Below are 20,704 nucleotides of genomic sequence, written 5' to 3' on the forward strand. Positions count from 1 at the left end.
ACCTTGACCTACGGTTGCACCAATAATCTCCCAAACATCTATTCTTGTCCCATATCAAGAATAGAACTTCTCTTCTCGTCAAACATCGTCAAACATAACTCGTCAAACATCAAAACACAACTCGAGTCAAGTCAACTCGAGTCTGGTCAACCAGGTCAACCTTGACCTAAGATTGCACCAACAGTTTATTCAAGTCCGGACACCCGGACCCCTCCAGACGCCTCGACCCACGTTAGTGATCTAGACCACTGATGTGGGTCGGCCAGTCGTTGGCTCCAACTCAGCACGAAGATGAAATTTCCCTTGTTCGGATGCTTGGAGCAACTCCGAGGTGCTTGGACCGCTTGGATGCTTAGATAGGCACCTGCCTAGGGCGCTCCCTCTACGAAGCTTGCCCGGGCGCCTGTAGCAACTCCGGGCACCAGAAGTTCAGGCTCCCGGACCCTCTCTGATGCTCGGACCAACTTTTTTCAGATTCTTCTTTCTGTAAAATAAAGTTAGTCCAAGCAATACTATATGAAGCAAAAATAATATCTTGATAGCCTCTAGACTATCTGGACATGACTTTGAGTTTTGCAAAAACTCTTAGTCGAACTGATGCCTACTGTTCTCTCAACTGAGAACGCGCCCTCACTGGATCTCTTCTCCAGTTGCTTACTGTAACGACCCGGCCCTTTGGCCTTTTTATTGTAACGACCCGACCCTTTGGCTTCTTGGGCGGCCCTTGTGGCGGCCCAACTGGCGGCCCTTATGTCGTCGGCCCATTTGGCGACCTCTCATGTCGTCGACCGACGACCCTTTGGCCGTGCCGTTACTCACTAGGACTTTCCACCCCTTGCCAGTGGATTTTTGCCTCCCCCAGGATTCGAACTCTAGACTTCTGGACTTAAGTACTAGAGTTTATGAATCCTGGTAAGGTCTAGAGTTCGAATCCTGGGGGAGGCAAAAATCCACTAGCCAGGGGTGGAAAGTCCTAGTGAGTAACGACACGGCCAAAGAGTCGTCGGTCGACGACATTAGAGGTCGCCAAATGGGCCGACGGCATAAGGGCCGCCAGTTGGGCCGCCACAAGGGCCGCCCAAGAGGCCAAGGGGCCGGGTCGTTACACTTACCTCCACTTACCAATCGTAGACTTCCTTGATGTCAAGTCCCTTAACCCACCAGGACTTCCTATCGATCTCAACCAATCTGGACTTCAGCTAGTTGTCAACCCAACAGGACTTCCTTCTACCAGATCTCAACCAATCTAGACTTTCTTTTATCAGATCTCAATCAATCTGGATTTCGTGTCAGGTATCAATCTAGCTGGACTTCAGTCTAGTGTTTCGGTCCTGTAAACCCATCAAGTCCTGCACACTTGTTGAAAAGTTAGACAAATAACACATCTAATTTTAACCTATTTATCATACATCAAAATCTGATTATTAGTTTAATCTGCACTAATATTATCATGTCGTCCCATCCTGATACTATGTTGGACAAAAATCAAATTATCTTTTTCCTATCTAGCCCTTCTAGATTAAGTAATTAATAAAAGACTAACATAAATGATATGCTATTTAAGAAAAATTAATTAAGCATATGCATATATTCATGGCAATTATACATGCGTCAATTAAGACAAATAAATTTTTAATCAATTTCAAATAATGTATCAAATCAAGGATTTGATACATTTATGTGAATCCGCAAATGTATCATTTTGACATTTTGTTTTTTTATTAATTTCATCATTTATTGGTAGAGTTTATTAATTAGTTCCGCAATTATACTAATTTAATTTATGATATTTAAATTTATATTTGATTTATTAAAATTTATAAATTTATTTTCTTGAATAAAGGTAATAAATTTAAAAAAAAATGGGTTAAATTTTAAGTTTTTGTAGTTAATTGTGAATTCATTGTTTCATAACTAAACGGTACTCGATGATAATTTTATATTTTTGGATTTAAGTTAAGATTTAACTTGTTATAATTTGTAGATTTATTTTTCTTGATTCTTCGTATTTAATTTTAGATTTTTTTGGGTATAATTTTATATTATTAGAATTATTCATTATTTTGTAGTAAAAGGGTGATTTATTTTAATTAGTTTTAAGATTTAGTTTTGAGTTTTCATTATTTCCATTTGAATTAATATAATTAAAATTTGTAGATGTGTCTTATTTTTAACATTTATTTTTGAATTTTTCAGATTTATTTTCAAATTTTTTATATTTATTTTTGAAAATTTCAGATTTGGAACCTTGAGATTAGATTTTATCTTCTTTGGAATTTTATCTTTTGACTTTGTAAAATTTAGATAATTATTGTTGGAATTTTTTAAATCATTATTAACATCAAAATTTATTTTGTTAAAATTTAAAGTTTTATCTTATGAATTTTGAAGATTTAATTTAGAATTTTTAGTATTTAAATTTTTAGGATTAAAATTGATCAATTTATTTTTAGATTATATTGATTAATTAATTTATTATCTAATTTCGAGTCATTTAAATTAATTAAGTTAGAATTATTCAAATTACAATTGTCTTCATCATTTAAATTACTAATTAAATTAGACTTATCTAAATTAGATTTATCTTTGGTCAAATAAAGAAAACATCTTATCAAGATATTAATTAATCTTAACTATATCTAAATTAAGCTGGTTATTTTCTTAATTAATTATTTCTAAATTTTTAAGATTTATATTTAAATTTACCTTAATATTTGAATTAATCATATTATTATTTATTTCTAAATTTTTAAGTCATATATTTTATTTTTTATTATTTAGCATATTGTTTAAATTTGGATTTGCTAAATTAACCGTATTTAAAATTTTCAAATTATTTAAAATTTTGGAATTAATTAAATTTGAGTTTTTATTAATATTTGAAAATTTAGAATTAATTAAATTTTAATTTTTATTAAGTTTGATTAATTTCAAATTATTATTTATTAAATTTAAATTATTAAATAATTTTAAGGGGTATTTTCAGAATTATCAAGGTATAAATTATCATTTAAATTTTTATCAAAATTTTTAGAAATACTAAAATGCACATTATCTAATTTATTGCAAGAAAATACTAACTTATCGTACATAGGGGTATTTTCATAATTAAATTTACTTACCAGAATCGTAACCCTTAATTTTAACTTTTTTTTCTCCGTCTTCTTTTCCAGACATCAATTTTTGTAATGTCCGGATCTTTGGCACTTGAAACACATGATGTTCTCTTTTCTCCTCCAGGTTCTTGACCCCGGTTCCTCCTTTATCGCCAGTAGTGTGTCCGAATCTTACGAGTATGATACTTATTTTTATAGTATCCTCTCTCCCTGTATTGAAAGTATATAATATATAATTTAAAATTTGACATTAAATAAAATTACCTTTTACCCTTCTCCTCAATCCGTTGGCGGGTAGTTCGATCAGAGCCTCTAACTCTGATACCAATTATAAGATCAACACGTATCGACAGAGGAGGGTGAATGTAGACTATTTTTTTTTTTTCAATTTCACTGTTCTTCCTTTTTTATCAGGGTTAGTATGTAGTAGAATATAAATAAATAATAGACAAAAGAACATGCAAGATTTACTTGGTTCCCAATCCCCTAGGATCAATACATCCAAGGTCTAATCATGAAAGGTGGCAATCCACTAGTTGTCTCATTTCCTAAACTTTTCAGAGGCGGAGAAACTCATCTTACAGTTTAACAAGCACAAGAAAATATTATAAATTAAAACACAGCTTGTAAATAGAAAAACAAACAAATGATAATGGTCAATCCGGAAGTTCTAAGCACAGTACACTCCTCCTGGAACTTCCTTGGTCGTAGAGCTTCGCCTTGCTATCTTTTCTTTTGAGCACAAAGATAGAGTGGTAGAAGAATTGCTATCTTGGATGTAGAGTCTTTGTCTCCTTTTATAGAGTTGAAACAAATCTTTATTTGGATTAACTTTTATATGGATGAAGTCATATCTGGATTAAGCCTTATCTCTATCCACATTATCTAGCGTATCCTTATCCTCATCCAAATCATAAAGATGAACTAGAGCTTTTGCTACATCTTTTTTCATATCAATACTTTTGATAACTCAGCAATCTAGACCGAACCAGCTGTTCCTACAAGACAACCATACAATAACAAACAAGCTCTAGGTTTGAATCAGTTTAGGTTCGGTTCGACACTAGTCAAGTTCAGTTTATCCATTTGCGTTTGTTTGCTTTCTATTTTCCTTCCAGCTCCAGGTTCCTACAAGACAACCATACAATAACAAACAAGCAACCTAAAACTTAATCTTGCAAGTCTATATGATCTACTATACTTATCTTTTGCCTGAAAATCCCTCCTCCAAGTCTACCACCTTAGAGTCAATCCCTTAAAATCAAGCCGCACTTCTGTAAGTCTACCTGACCTATTAGACTTATCTTTTTCTTGAAGATCTCTCCTCCAAGTCTACCACCTAAAAGTCAATCTCTCAGGATCAAGCCGCACTCCTGTAAGTCTACTCAACCTACCAGGCTTCATGCTTGGACTGCATCCAAGACTTTACCACTTAAGGCTTACTCCTTATGATCTCCACTTCCTAGCTTAACTCACTAGGATTTCTACCGTATGTCTAGCTTCACTTACCAGGACTTTTACTATCTAGCTTCACTCACTAGGGCCTAGTTTCATTTACTAGGACTTTTACCTTTTGACTTAACTCACCAGAGCATATCTCCACTCACTAGAACTTTTACCTCTTGGCTTCACTCATTAAGGCCTAGCTTTACACACTAGGACTTTCACTTCCTGGTTTCACTCACTAGGGCCTAGCTTCATTCACTAGGTCCTAGTCCTGACTAGGCTTCTCCTTATTAATTATCTGATCAACTTTGACCTGATTAGACTTCACTTACTTCCAAATATCAAGTCCTATTTGAATTAACTCATGGTTAATTTGACCATACCTCATTATATTGTCAAACATTGAAATCCTAGAGGTTGATTCCTATTATCTAGTGCTCCTTGCACTAACACTCCCCACCTGTTCAAAGATAATAGAAAATCAGAACCCAAGAAACTTGATCTTAACCTGTCCAGGGAGAGAAACTCAATCCCATAGAGTCAAAGATAATAAGAAGAACAATTGCACACCAAGGTACTCCTCCCAATATCCTGTTAGGACCAAAAGAATTTACATATCTCCATAATGGTATGATATTATTCACTTTGGGATTAAACTCTCATGGATTTATTTTTCAGTTCTACACAAAATACCTCATACCAATAGAGATATCTTTTATCTTTTAAATTCATGATCTTTTTTATGTATTTCTAATATGAGATTTTGATTGTATTTCCAATACATCCGACTACCATAACATTAGAATAGAAGTCAAAAAATAGTAATATCCACTCATCTCGGGATAAAAGAACATCAAAACCTAGATCTGACCTGTCCTGAGAGAAGGATTGTTAGAATCCAAATCCAGAACACCATGTAATCTAGAACACCATGCAATCCTGTCTAGAGTTGGAAATATTGGAATCCAGACCCATCCCGTCTATGGAGAGGAAATATTAGAATCCAGATTCAAAACCTAAGGTAATCGAGAATAACATATAGTCCCATCAGGAGTTGGAAATATTAGAATCTAGATCCAGAACACCATACATTCTAGAACACCATGCAGTCTCGTCTGGAGTTGGAAATATTGGAATCCAGATCGAGAACACCATACAATCCAGAACACCATGCAATCCCGTCCGAAGTTGAAAATATTGGAATCCAAATCTAGAACACCATGTAGTCGAGAGAACACTATGTAGTCACATTCGGAGTTGGAAATATTGGAATCCAGATCCATCATGTCTAAGGAGATGACCTTAATCTTGCGGAGTTGGGAAGATAGTAGGAATGCAGGAAACCAGAAAAACATACTCGACCCTTCTTGGGAGAGGAACTCGATCCCATGGAATTGGAGAACTAAGAGAGGATGGTGTTGGATCGAGAAGCGCTAGAGGGGGGGTGAATAGCGCTCCCGGCTATTTCGTTTTTCGGAATCGTAAAACTATCGAGTTAAAACAAGCAGCGGAATAAAGAACAAACACACAGAGAGAGACACGAGAGATTTTACTTCGTTCGGAGCCTAAGGCGACTCCTACTCGAAGGCCCGCGATCCTTGATCGCTTTCCGTGGGCAACAACTATAAGCTCGTTAAAAGATTACAATTATGAGTACAAAAAGCTATAAGTATTATACCGACAACAAGAAATGCTAAATCTGAAGCTTCGGGTCGTCGGGCACTTGTAGCAGCACTTCGGAACGTCTTTTGGAGCAGCACGTCGATGAGAGATCACTTGGTATTCGTTATACTGAAGTGCTGGTTGAAACCCCCTTATAAAGGGTGTTCAAGGCGCCTTGAAGGCCTCCATGCTGCCGAATCCTCCGCGTGGATCAAGCTTGAACTGGTCGAAGTTCATCTGCTTAAGGCGCCTTAAACCTCACTCAAGGCGCCTTCTGCCTTCTTCAAGGCGCCTCCAATGGTGCTTCGCAGCCAGCTCAGCTTGTGCACCCGAGGCGCCTCCAAGCTCCATGGAGGCGCCTCGGACACTGTTCATCCGAGGCTTTAGGTTGCTCCTTTGCACCTGCAAGATACGTTAGTCCCAAACACTATCCTGCAACACAAAGTTAGCATAATAAATATGGTAAATGAAGTATAGACAGTCTCCGGACTGTCCGAGTCTGACTTCGGGTTTTCAACCGGAAACCCTAGGTCGACCCGACGCCTACTGTTCCCTCTACGGGGAACGCGTCCTCACCTACTCCACTCAGGAGATTTACCTATTGCTAGTGCGATCCTCCAGATCGACTGGACTTTTGCTCAGCACTCGATACTTCCGGACTTTCTGCTGGACATCCGCTTCCCGGCTAGTCCAGACTTTCACCTGGTTCGCGACACCAGGACTTTCCACCTAGGGTTACCACCCCCTAGGACTTTTGCCTGAAGACATCGACCTGCCAAGACTTTCCGCATAGGGTTACCACCCCCTATGACCTAGAGTTACCACCCTCTAGGGTTTTTCCCTTTGCCTAACCGCAGCTAGGACTTTCCTGACATCCTCAAGTAGACTTGTTAGAAAACAAAACACCTTAACTTTGAATTCTTTGCCATTATCAAAACACGAGTTCGATCGTCGGATGCTTTCCGCACCAACAATCTCCCCCTTTTTTATTATGGCAACTCAAATTCAATGTTAAGTAAACAAACGAATAGATAAACATTTTTAACACAGGCAAATCTGCTAAGTATAGATGAACAAAACTGACCAAAGCAAATTCGCTAAAGTGACCTATATGCTCCCCCTTAACTTTTGCTCCCCCTTAACTTTTGCTCCCCCTTAGCTATTAATTTGAATTTTACAATTTGCTTCTTACAAAATGACCAAATTTGATAAAGTAACCTATATGCTCCCCCTTAACTTTTGCTCCCCTTTAACTATTAATTTGAATTTTACAGTTTGCTACTCTCCCCCTTTGCCATATATAAAAAAAAAAATGGGCAATAATAGACACATTAAATTGTTTGGGGAGTGCATCTCTTTGATAGATTTAGAAAGTCAATGATTATATCTTTCTTACTTAAGAGAAAAAATTGTTTGTTCGTCTTTGAGAGAAAAAAAATGTATAGGAAATTACTCAGATCAACAGGTTAGCTAAGTTCAACAGGGTTTGAATGTTAATGTCAAGTGTTAGAACAAGGTTATTCATTCAAGTTCAGTTGGTCCTTAAGTCCAAGCATAAGTCATGTTCATTAGATTGATTTACTAGGTATCAGAGCCCTAAAGAACAAAATATTTTTAACTAGAAAATTGAGTAGCCTCTGCCAACTGTCTAACCTTAAGTTACTTGCTGATTGTCTACAGGACAATAGCTTTCACTTGGTTAGTCAAGTTAAGTTACTTTGGTCCAGCTAGATTTGACTAGAGCTGGAGGACTTAACTTGATTAATGTATATTGCGTATTTAATGCCCAGACTCATATCGATGCATAGATATAAGCATTCTTGAGTCCAGGCTATACCCTATGCATCTCACGCCGTTCTATGTTTTTCAATCACAATAAAGGTATACCTAGGTGCTTGTGAGATGCTCTGGCTTAATTCTAGGGGAACATGATTTCTAGGGGGAAAGCCTAGGCTATTTCAATATTTTGAACAATCTAGAAAATTGGGAATTTTGAAAATTACTTTTCCTAGAATTTGAAAAATGATAAGTAAATCCAGAAGTTTGAAAAATCTAGGAAATTGGAAATTTTGAAAATTTTTCCTAGAATTAAAAGAATAAGACAACAAAATAAGACACCTACTCTCAAATAAAACACAGAAGTACTTAATAGCATGTCCAAACAGTCTAATAGATCCAGGATACAAGTTAAAAAGATGAGTAAGAGAGACAAATCCAAGAAGTGAATGACATAGCCCAAATATCTAAGAAACAGAATCAAGCCGGTGGGTCATCAGCTGGAGGATTGGCTAGAGGTTGCTCGGGTGGTGGCTAAGGCTGTCCCTGACGCTGAAGCTCGCCTCGGAGAGATGCGAAACCAGCAACCATCTCAGATCGCATAGATCGAAGAAAGTGATGGCTATTTAGTACAGCCCGTCGCGTCTGAGTGGTCTGGACCTCGAGGCGAGTGAGTCTGTCCTCGACAGAGAGTGATGCTGAAGATGAAGGCCCGGCTGAAGTAGAGGGTCCGGCAGAGGTGGAAGGATCAGTGAAAAAGTCCTCTGCCAGGAAATCGGGCCACTCCTTATCTGCATCTGGTGCGTCCTCGGCTGCTGGAGCACCAGGGGCAGCAGCTGGTGGTGGTCGGCCCTTCCAGGCCAGAATCCCCTCGGCAGTGACCTCGGCCCCTGCTAACCTAAGACTACGTTGACCGACCTCATCGTAAATGGTAAGTGGGATGAGTACCCCTCTAGTAATGTCTATCCTAAAGCTGGAGAATATCTGGGTCAGAATATGGCAATAAGGCATATGAACTACTCCAGATGTAACTGTGCTGGATGCAAGGATAATGTTATGAAACATATGGAGGGCTATGTCTATGTCAAGGCGCTGGGTGAGGGCGTACAAAAAGAACGAGTGGGATGGTCGCATCGTTGAGACGTCTCGAGATGATAAGGGTAGTATGCAAGCTGTCAGGACTCTATATATAGAATAATCCTGAACTCGAAGAAGTGTGGATCTGAACTCTGTCAGGCCCAAAGGTCTCTCCTCCCCAAAGAAATGCATGTAGATATCATCTAATGTAATGTGTGAATAGGGATCGCCAAAGGGTAGGGTCCTACTCGGGTAACACAAGAATGTACACTCAGACTCCCTAAGCTCTAGGCTGGTGCGAAGTAGGGAGGGTGTCAGCTGAAGATTAGTACCACCAACTCTGGTGGAATAAGTTCTATCATCAACCTTTTCAAGGTTGTGATAGAACTGGGCACACAGATCTTGGTTGACTGTAGTGGTACAGTCAACCAATTTATCTAGATGATAATGATTTATCATCTCGATAGTGGGTTGACAGAATTGGGACAAGAATTCTCGACCAATATACCTAGGTTTAATTGACTCAAAAGTATACCTAGAGAAATCTATCCTATGCTGTTCCGAGGGGAATCTCGGGTCCGTGGAAGGGGCCCTAACTTGTGTGGTATCCACAATACGACGCTTCCTATTTTTGACATTACACAAGAAAAATTGCAAAACTAGCAAAGAATGTAGAAAATAAATGATTGAAGAGGGTTTAGATTATACCTAGGAGGCATAGCTAGGAATGAAGGGGAAGGAGACGGGTAGAAGGCGCCTTGGTTGGGAGGAATCGCAAAAATCGGCTTGCGGCAAAAACACGAACAGAAACAAAAAGAAATGCTTCTGTTCGTGACAAGAAGAAGGGTTTAAGGCGCCTTAAGGTCTCTTTAGGGCGCCTTTGGAGGCGCCTTAAGGGATCCTTAAGGCGCCTTAAGTGGGCGGCGGGAAATTTCCCGCCGCTGCTTGAGGGCGCCTCCTCTTAGACGGAGGCGCCTTCAGATGCTACGTGTCCAATGTGTTTTTTTTTTTCTTACATGATATAGATTGGTTTTGATAAGGATAATTAAAAATTAGATAGTCTTAAAGTTGGAAAAAATTTTAAATATGGTTTTAGAGTTAAATAATTTTAAAATTTAAGTTTTTAAAGTAATTTTGAAATTTAAGTTTTTAAAATAATTTTGAAATTTAAGTTTTTAAAATAATTTTGTAATTTAAGTTTTAAAATAATTTTGAAATTTAAGTTTAAAATAATTTTGAAATTTAAGTTTAAAATAATTTTGAAATTTAAGTTTTAAAATAATTTTGAAATTTAAGTTTTTAAAATAATTTTGAAATTTAAGTTTTTAAAATAATTTTGTAATTTAAGTTTTAAAATAATTTTGAAATTTAAGTTTTTAAAGTAATTTTGAAATTTAAGTTTTTAAAATAATTTTGAAGTTTAAGTTTTTAAAGTAATTTTGAAATTTAAGTTTTTAAAGTAATTTTGAAATTTAAGTTTTTAAATAATTTTGAAATTTAAGTTTTTAAAATAATTTTGAATTTTAAGTTTTTAAAATAATTTTGAAATTTAAGTTTTAAAAACGAATGGAAAAAATTTTAAATAAATTTTTAAATTTAAGTTTAAAACTTTATATTTATTATAACTATTTTGAAATTTAAGTTTTAAAATAATTTTGAAATTTAAGTTTTAAAATAATTTTGAAATTTAAGTTTTTAAAGTAATTTTGTAATTTAAGTTTTAAAATAATTTTGAATTTTAAGTTTTTAAAATAATTTTGAAATTTAAGTTTTTAAAATAATTTTGAAATTTAAGTTTTAAAACAATTTTGAAATTTAAGTTTTTAAAAACAATTTTGAAATTTAAGTTTTTAAAATAATTTTGAAATTTAAGTTTAAAATAATTTTGAAATTTAAGTTTTTAAAACAATTTTGAAATTTAAGTTTTTAAAACAATTTTGAAATTTAAGTTTTTAAAATAATTTTGAAATTTAAGTTTTTAAAACAATTTTGAAATTTAAGTTTTTAAAACAATTTTGAAATAAAGGTAATTAATTTAATTTTAATTTCTTAGTCATCTCACCTGATCTAGATTGTGAATCAGGAAATCCTATAATTGTTGTGAGATGAATTATTGTTGAATTTAAGGGTCTGGTTTAACTTTGTGTTAGATTCAGGTTTAGCTTTGGGTTCAACAAGTAAGCATTCTTTGGATAAACTTCTGGGCTATGGTGAGTCACTCGGAGCTCATTAAAGTAACCATGCCTTCGAGGTTTTCCAAATAGTCCTACCCATTGAACTTAATACTAAACCTTGGTCTAACTAGTTAGGATCCATTTAAGGGTAACTTCGGTCAGTTCTACTTGGCCAAATGCACCAGGTCGAAGCCATATCTTCCTAGACATGTGATGCCCAAGCTTCCCTAACGTACTATCATCCAAAAACTTCACCAGTACTGTGGTTCAAGTTAAAACTAACCCTTTTTACTAGCCTTACTTACCCTGCCGGGTAATCTATTCTTGTTTTACCCATTTCGGGTAAATTAGGTTCAGTTACCCTGTCGGGTAGTTCAGTTGGAGGTGCCAGCTAGTTTGGATCCACCATCTATTTTTGAATTTTGGATTTGGAGTTTTTAATTAATTTCGATTTTGAATTTTGAATTTAATTTTGATTTTTAATTTTGAATTTAATTTCAAATTTTTTAATTTTGATTTTGAATTTAAAATTTAATTTTGAATTTTTAATATCGATTTTGAATTTTGAATTTAATTTCGAATTTTTTAATTTTGATTTTGAATTTAAAATTTAATTTCGAATTTTTAATATTGATTTTGAATTTAAAATTTAATTTCGAATTTTTAATATCGATTTTGAATTTTGAATTTAATTTCGAATTTTTTAATTTTGATTTTGAATTTAAAATTTAATTTCGAATTTTTAATTTTGATTTTGAATTTAAAATTTAATTTCGAATTTTTAATATCGATTTTGAATTTTGAATTTAATTTTGAATTTTTTAATTTTGATTTTGAATCTAAAATTTAATTTTGAATTTTTAATATCGATTTCCTTTTAGCTTTCCCTGGATCATAGCCTCGATCTGGTCCATCGAGGTAGTGTATTTGATCCTTCGGAACCCAGTATTGGCCAAGTCCAACTTGATTGATTAATTTAGACTTGGGGACCCATGCTTGAACTAATTTACTACCTTGTTTGTTTATTAAGGATAAATAAGATCTATATTTCTTTTTACTTTTATATCCCAGTCCAGTTCTGTTGTAGACGGCTCTTTGTGTTCCAAGAATTAGGTCCAAATTCTTGGATCCCAAAGAAAACCGTTCTAACATATTTTTTAAGTCTTTTACCTGATTTTTCAAGCTAGAGTTTTCTTCCTCAAGTTTTTAAACTTGAGTAGAATTTCCAGTTTGAACTTGATCAGGTAAAGAATTAGTGTTTGTCACTTCTTTAAGGACGGCTACTTCCTTTAGAAGTGATTTAATCCTAAGATTTGATTTAGCTAGTTTGCGAAGTAAGTAATTAACTAAATTATTAAGCCTTGGAATACTTACATTGGAGTCTGACCCTTCTGAAACGGATTCGGATCCGTGGCTTTGCTCGGACTCGGCTTCTGACTCGCTCTCGATGATCTGGTCCCGGGCCATCAGTGCGAGTAGACTTGTTTGATCAAGTTCATCGTTGTCGTCCTCTGAAGAAGATTCGTCCCAGGTTACTTTCAGGGCCTTCTTTCTTCTTTGCTTTTTGGCCTCCTTTTGGTTGGGACAATTGGCTTTGATATGCCCCTTCTGGTTGCACCCGTAACACGTGACTTCGAATTTTACCTTTGAGTTCGGTTGGGCCTCCCTAGACTGAACTGCCTTCTTCAGATCTTTCTTGTTGAAGCCCTTCTTCTTCCTGTAGAGCTTCTTCACAAGGTTCACGAGTTCGTTGGTCAGTTCATCCTCTGAATCTTCTGAGTCGGATTCGTCTTCTGATTCCGATTCAGTTTTTCGCCGTACTCTTGATTCCCGTGTTCGACTCGTACCTGCAACCAAAGCAATACCCTTCTCGGAAGGCTGTGTATGAGTTTGTTCATGAAGTTCAAATTCAGAAAATAACTCGTCCAACTTTAAAGAAGATAAGTCTTTGGAGACCTTGTAGGCATCTACCATTGATGCCCACAATGTACTCCTTGGAAACGAATTTAATGCGTACCTTATGATGTCCCGGTTTTTGACTCTCTGTCCAATTGCATGAAGAGAGTTAAGAATGTCCTGGATGCGTGCGTGAAGCTGGCTCGCCGTCTCACCTTCCTGCATTTTTAAATTATATAATTTATTAAATAATAAATCTCTTTTACTTACTTTTGTGTCTGTTGTGCCCTCGTGGAGTTCGATCAGCTTTTCCCAGAGTTCCTTTGCGGTTGAAAAGGGACCGACTCTATTGAGCTCCTCCTTGGTAAGACCGCACTGGATGGTGCAGGTAGCTTTGGCGTCGGCTTTCACCTTTTTTATGAAGGCTGGTTCCCAGTTCTCACAGGATGTAGGCTTACCGTCCGTATCAGTTGGTAGTTGCAGTCCTGTCTTGACGATCATCCAGGTGTCGAATTGGATCTTCAGATATATCTCCATTCGCCCCTTCCAATATCCGAAGTCTTCTCCGGAAAATAGTGGGGGACGAACAGTGCTATATCCTTCTTGTTGAGTAATTTTAGACCTAGATAAGCAAAAACAAAAAGATCTATTCCAAGACTGTGTCTTGGATTAGTAGTGCGGGAAGAAAAAAATAACGAGCTCAAGTGGTATTGACAAACTTTGAGTAACACTGATAAAAAAAATTAGAACTTTAGCTAATTAGCTAATTTCTAATGACTCCGAAACAAAATACCACGAAATTTTTTTTTTTTGAATGGTGGTTGCACCAATTCAAAATAATCCCACTTTGATACCAATTGTTGGATCGAGAAGCGCTAGAGGGGGGGGGGGGGTGAATAGCGCTCGCGGCTATTTCATTTTTCGGAATCGTAAAACTATCGAGTTAAAACAAGCAGCGGAATAAAGAACAAACACACAGAGAGAGACACGAGAGATTTTACTTCGTTCGGAGCCTAAGGCGACTCCTACTCGAAGGCCCGCGATCCTTGATCGCTTTTCGTGGGCAACAACTATAAGCTCGTTAAAAGATTACAATTATGAGTACAAAAAGCTATAAGTATTATACCGACAACAAGAAATGCTAAATCTGAAGCTTCGGGTCGTCGGGCACTTGTAGCAGCACTTCGGAACGTCTTTTGGAGCAGCACGTCGATGAGAGATCACTTGGTATTCGTTATACTGAAGTGCTGGTCGAAACCCCCTTATAAAGGGTGTTCAAGGCGCCTTGAAGGCTGTTCATGCTGCCGAATCCTCCGCGTGGATCAAGCTTGAACTGGTCGAAGTTCATCTGCTTAAGGCGCCTTAAACCTCACTCAAGGCGCCTTCCAAGGCGCCTTATGCCTTCTTCAAGGCACCTCCAATGGTGCTTCGCAGCCAGCTCAGCTTGTGCACCCGAGGCCCCTCCAAGCTCCATGGAGGCGCCTCGGACACTGTTCATCCGAGGCTTTAGGTTGCTCCTTTGCACCTGCAAGATACGTTAGTCCCAAACACTATCCTGCAACACAAAGTTAGCACAATAAATATGGTAAATGAAGTATAGACAGTCTCCGGACTGTCCGAGTCTGACTTCGGGTTTCCAACCGGAAACCCTAGGTCGACCCGACGATTACTGTTACCCTCACCTACTCCACTCAGGAGATTTACCTGTTGCCAGTGCGATCCTCCAGATCGACTGGACTTTTGCTCAGCACTCGATACTTCCGGACTTTCTGCTGGACATCCGCTTCCTGGCTAGTCCAGACTTTCACCTGGTTCGCGACATCAGGACTTTCCACCTAGGGTTACCACCCCCTAGGACTTTTGCCTGAAGACATCGACCTGCCAAGACTTTCCGCATAGGGTTACCACCCCCTATGACCTAGAGTTACCACCCCCTAGGGTTTTTCCCTTTGCCTAACTACAGCTAGGACTTTCCTGACATCCTCAAGTAGACTTGTTAGAAAATAAAACACCTTAACTTTGAATTCTTTGCCATTATCAAAACACGAGTTCGATCGTCGGATGTTTCCCGTACCAACAGATGGTTGTATGGTCGCATGGCCAAGCAGCACAATGTCTCCGACAGTACCAAACTAGATAGCTTGATCCCAGCTAGGAAGCTAGGAGAGGATGGTTGTATAGCCACTTAGTCAAGCAGCAAAGTGTATCCGATGCCACCAAACAAGATAACTCAATCCTAGCTGGGAAGCTAGGAGAGGATGACTGTGTGGTTTAATGGTCGAGCAGTAGGGTGTCTCTGACACCACAAAATGAGATAATTTTACATAGTTGAGAGGCTGGGAAGGGATGCTACCATTTATAAGCTGATTGGCCTGAAGGGATGGTTGATCCATGCTACTAAGCTATCATTACGACTTAAAATGAACATAATCCTTCTAAGCTCGATCATTTGAGCATACAAATATAGAGGCCACTAAAACTAATTGATGTCTTTACTCGGAAACCTTCAACCTTCGAATTTGTCAATGCCTTTCACTTACATTCCAATAGACGGTGCCAAAAATGATGTAGTCCAAATTTGCCTTCCTGCTCTGGTCCTCGTTATCAGTCGCACCACTTAATTAGGGTTCGCATTGGTAGAGCCTTCAACCTCCAACAGCTAAGAGAGTCTCTAGCAAGCTCCCAATCCGTGGAGCCTTCAGCCTTCTATGACCTACTATCTCCGTGCAACTCCACCTATGATCTGTTGCAATGTCAACACTAATGAGCGAGGTTTGCCTCCACTAGCTTTGTCCCTCTGATGTTTAAGTCAACACAATGTTGAAGAAAAAAGATCGTCTCCCTCGAGAGGAGGGCTTGGACTAGAAAAGAGAGTCCTTCTAAGGGGGAAGGGTTTTGGGAGGCTATGAGCTGGAAAGAGTGACTTCCGCCGGGGAAGGGCATTTGCTCTAGTAAGAGAAGGAGAAAAGGGAGAAGAAGAAGACGACGACAAACAGTGGTTGGTTAGGTCAACCCACTATCTTGACTTCTCCTTTTACTCACAACGCTCTTGTGTGTTTTGTAGTCGAACTAAAAGAGCTCTTTGCAATGAGCCTCCTCTACCTTTTATAGAAATAAAGCCATGTTTCATGTGTGCAACCACCTGTGCTAGTCATATCTCTGCATTATGGGCAAGGGACAACTTCATGCATGGGATGACTGTCACTTCATGTCCGAGACACTTTCTGACCTCTTGTATATTCAACATGCTGAAGACAAGTGGAGGTCAATATGCGGGTGTGGAGTGGTTGCTGTCACTTCAAATATGGGACAACTTCTAACACTAAATAACCCCAACAGGTTAGAGCAAGTAGAAGTCAATTGAATGGTATGTGAGGGTACATGACTACCTCTCCTCATTATAACTGATTTGATAGATGTTCATTTCTTTGTTGACTTCGATCTAGCTGACTACTGCTACCTTTATAGCTACCCAACTATTCATGTACTCACCACATGAGCTGCTATAAAGATGTTGTCTCAAGGGGAGTCAACGGAGATGATAAAAAAAAGTAGTCGAAGGGGCTGAAGTGCAGGGGAGATGCTCCCACGGGGGATTGCTATCGTGGCCTGACTGACAACGTCCCTTAAGTTGAGACAACCAATAGAGGTGATGAAACAAAGTAGCCGAAGGGGTCGGAGTGCAGGGAAGATGCTGTAAAAGGTTGGAACCGCCAACCTCAACGGCCACCTACGCCTGTCCCATGGTGATGTAGGAGGAGGGTTAATCACGGTGAATGCGGGCCCGGCGATGACATGGCGGTCGAAGGTGTTTAGCACGGACAGATATTGATGTTATCGCAATTGCTGCCGCAGACCTTCGACCTCTCGACTCATGCTGCAAGAATACCATGTCATAACCGGTTGATCCCGCCCGTGGGGACCGGAGTGCAGGGAAGATGCTCCCACTAGAGGTTGTCCTCATGGCCTGGCTGACAACGTCCCTGACTAATGACGTCCCTGGTTGGATTGCTAGTTAAGACAACCAACAGAGATGATCAAACAAAGTAGCCGAAGGGGATGGAGTGTAAGGGAGATGCTCCTGTGCAAGGCTGTCCTCATCACCTGGCTGACGACATTCCTAGCTGGATTACTAGTTGAGACAACTAACGAAAATGATGAAATGAGTTGTCGAAGGGGCTAGAGTGCAGGGGAGATGCTCCCATGGGAGGCTACTCTTGCGATCGGCTGATGACGTCCTTGGCTGGACTACTAGTTAGAGAGATGCTAATAGAATTAATAAAGTAAAGTAACTGGAGGGGATGGAGTGCTGAGGAGATGTTCCCATTGGGATGTTCTCGTGGTTGGGATGACAAGTTGAGGATGTTCCCAAGTGGGGATGCTCTTGCGCTGTTAATCATCTATGGAGAGAAAGAGTTAGATGGGTTTACCCGAGAAAGTATCCTGACTACTAGATAACTTCGAGGATATTTCCAAGGAGATGTTCTGAGTCCTTACACTTTTGAATTTATGCACATCTGAGTATGTATAGTCCCGAGTTCATGCATTTTCAAATCCATATACTCCTCAGTTCATGCACTTTCGAGTCCATATATCTCTGAGTCTATACACTTTCGAATCTATTCAGATCTAACTTTTCTATAAATATACCCAAAGCCGTCATTCTCAATCCATTCTTTCAAGTCCACAAAGGCTTGATTTTTTCTGAGAATGTATTAAAAAGGATGGTTCAAACAGCCATATTTTTGAAACCGAAAATTAGTGGTCACATTTTGTGGCAAACATCCAGACGTATAAATTTATAATATTCGTCTGGACGGGAATTGCGAGACATATCATGCTCCATGTTTATCTATGACCTATGGAGCTCATTTAAAAGGAACCCGGTCAAAGGTTTGCAAACCCAACAATCGACAATGACATTCAAGGTCAAATCGACCACGTTGAATCGACGAGTTTTCACCTTCCACCGGTCACTTCATCCAAAGTCCAATCGCCAATTTTCCAATTCCGCAAGGATTCTATCGAGCTCCATCCAAATCCTGTGATGGTCGGGAATTTAATTAAAAGTCAACAGAACACCTTTGGCCATTAAAAGTCCACCTTTGCCTTTGTGAAAGTCAAACTCGAACCTGCATAATTAAACGAGGGAAGGGGCGAACGAAGGAGAAGAAGATGATCGGAGAGAGAATCACCATGTGGCTGACCAGGAGGAAGCTCTGGATCACTGCCCTGTTCTTGCTCCTTTCCTCTCTGCAACCAGCAGCGCCGGAATCCGCCACGCCCCGCTTCGACGACTGCGCTCCCCAGCGATGCGGCCGTCAGGTGGTCAGCTACCCGTTCTGGATCATCGATCACCAGCCGAGTTACTGCGGTTCTCCGGAGTTCTCCCTCACTTGCCTCAATGGCACCGGCGACCTCTTCTTCACCTTCTTCAACATCAAAGTCTACGTGCTCCAGATCTTCTACTCCAACAGCTCCGTTCACTTCACTCTCGGCGACGCCAACGACTCCTGCGCCTTCCTCCTCCGCATAAACACCTCCGGGGTCTTCCCCTTCAGCGTCAGCAACTCCAACAAGAGGATCTTCTTCCTCTACAACTGCTCCGGGCCCGAGAGCGCCATCCCGAGGAGCTACCAGAACATGTCCTGCCCCCGGTTCGATACCTGGGTCCTGTTCGGCGGCGAGTATGACCCCGTCCGTACGCGCTCGCCGGACCCGAACTGCACCGTCGGCCTGCTGTCGGTGATGGGCGACTCTAACATCAGCGCCGGCAGCAACTACACCGCCCTGCTGCGAGCCGGATGGATGGCGAATTATACCGCGAGGGATTGCAGCAAGTGCGCCGCAAGCGGCGGCCGGTGCGGCTACGACGCCAACAACACCACGAGGAGGCAGGGCAGTATCTGCATCTGCCCAAATGGAGTCCATCTCGGAAGTTGCAGCAGTGAGTATATATCTGCAGGGAAGAAGAATTCGCATAGGATATTGTTAGCAGCGGGTAAGGGAAGCTCTTGCTCGAACCCCCCTAATCCCATCCCAAGCTTGGTTTTTTGTTGACGATCGATAGATTCTCTTCTGATACAGGTACTGCTGGATCCGCCGGATTGCTCGCTCTCACGTGCGCCGCCGTCTTCCTCGTTCGGAGATTCACGAAATCCCAAAGAAACTCAACGCTCTCTAGAAATATTTCTTCTTCATTGAAGGATTCTGAAATCCAAGATCACTTCCAGACGCATGTCTTCTCCTACGATGAACTCGTGGAGGCCACCGATTGCTTCGATTCCTCCAGAGAACTCGGAGATGGAGGCTTTGGCATTGTGTATAAAGGTGGGTTCCTAATCTGAGTGCTGCTTAATTGAACAAATATTAACGCCGGCCGTCGGCTGAATCTTGTTCTTTCCTTAATTTTACTATTTAGGGAAACTCCGAGATGGTCGGACGGTCGCCGTCAAGCGATTGTACGGGAAGAACTATAAGAAGGTGGAACAGTTCATGAACGAGGTCAAGATCCTCTCCCTTCTCCGCCACCAGTTCCTCGTCAGCCTTTACGGTTCGACCTCGCATCGCAGCCGTGAGCTCGTCCTCGTTTATGAGTTCGTACCGAACGGCACGGTCGCCGACCACCTCCACGGCCGTCGCGCCGCCGAGCGGGTTCTCACTTGGCCGATGCGCCTGCGGATCGCCATCGAGACGGCCGACGCACTTGCGTACCTCCACGCCGTCGACCGTCCGATCATACACCGGGACGTCAAGACCTCCAACATCCTGCTCGACGACGGCTTCCGTGTCAAAGTGGCGGATTTCGGGCTCTCGCGCCTGTTTCCGGCCGACGCGACGCACGTCTCCACCGCCCCGCAGGGCACGCCGGGGTACGTCGACCCCGAGTACTACCAGTGCTTCCAGCTCACCGGCAAGAGCGACGTCTACAGCTTCGGGGTGGTGCTGGTGGAGCTCATATCGTCTAAGCCGGCGATCGACCTCCGGAGAGAAAATAGCGAGGTCCACTTGGCTCACATGGCGATCGCTAAGATCCGGAACCGCGAGCTGGTAGATTTGGTCGATCCAGAGCTCTGGCGGGCGTCAGACGAGACGGCGAAGATGAGGATCGCCATGGTCGCAGAATTGGCGTTCAGGTGCTTGCAGTCGGGCGGCGACAGGAGGCCGGCCGTCAGGGAAGTGCTCGAGGGACTGGTGGCGATCGAAAACGCGGCGTGCGATTCCGGTGACAAGGCGGAGGACGCTGCCAATTGGCTGCGAGATGATGCCAGTTTGATGCACAACGTCGGGATGTCCAAGAATCAACCCGAATTTGATTGAAAACCGAGGAAGAACCGATCAAGCGGTTGAAACTTGATGGAATTCAATCTTACTTTTTTTTTTTATAATAATAATAAAAAATTAAAAAGTAAAAACCATCTTAGTTTTTTTTAATAATCATAAGTATAGAGGCGTCCCGTCCAACTATAGTGGCCAAGATGAATCGCCTAATTCTTAAATTGACCATCAGATAAATTTGTAATTATAAGTGGCTCTTCGTCTAGTCTCGTATTTTTT

The 20,704-nt window shown here is 40.2% G+C and overlaps 1 protein-coding gene across 1 annotated transcript; it reads left to right on the top strand.

The window, feature by feature from the left end:
* The first annotated feature begins 18,343 nt into the window (after positions 1–18,343).
* On the top strand, positions 18,344–20,482 carry LOC122048560 (LEAF RUST 10 DISEASE-RESISTANCE LOCUS RECEPTOR-LIKE PROTEIN KINASE-like 1.2). The gene is made up of 3 exons (XM_042610113.1): positions 18,344–19,148; positions 19,235–19,477; positions 19,569–20,482. The coding sequence occupies exons 1-3, from the start codon at positions 18,344–18,346 to the stop codon at positions 20,465–20,467; spliced, it is 1,947 nt and encodes a 648-aa protein (XP_042466047.1). The 3' UTR covers positions 20,468–20,482.
* Positions 20,483–20,704: the final 222 nt, after the last annotated feature.

The sequence above is a fragment of the Zingiber officinale genome, chromosome 2B (assembly GCF_018446385.1).
Source record: "Zingiber officinale cultivar Zhangliang chromosome 2B, Zo_v1.1, whole genome shotgun sequence".
In the NCBI taxonomy this organism is placed as follows: Eukaryota; Viridiplantae; Streptophyta; class Magnoliopsida; order Zingiberales; family Zingiberaceae; genus Zingiber; species Zingiber officinale.

Bases quoted from the DNA above. Each gene is read 5' to 3' on its own strand.
- LOC122048560 (XM_042610113.1), top strand. From the start codon at position 18,344: ATGTGGCTGACCAGGAGGAAGCTCTGGATCACTGCCCTGTTCTTGCTC. The intron at 19,149-19,234 runs GTAAGGGAAGCT...CTTCTGATACAG, and splicing joins TAGGATATTGTTAGCAGCGG to GTACTGCTGGATCCGCCGGA. The intron at 19,478-19,568 runs GTGGGTTCCTAA...TTTACTATTTAG, and splicing joins CTTTGGCATTGTGTATAAAG to GGAAACTCCGAGATGGTCGG.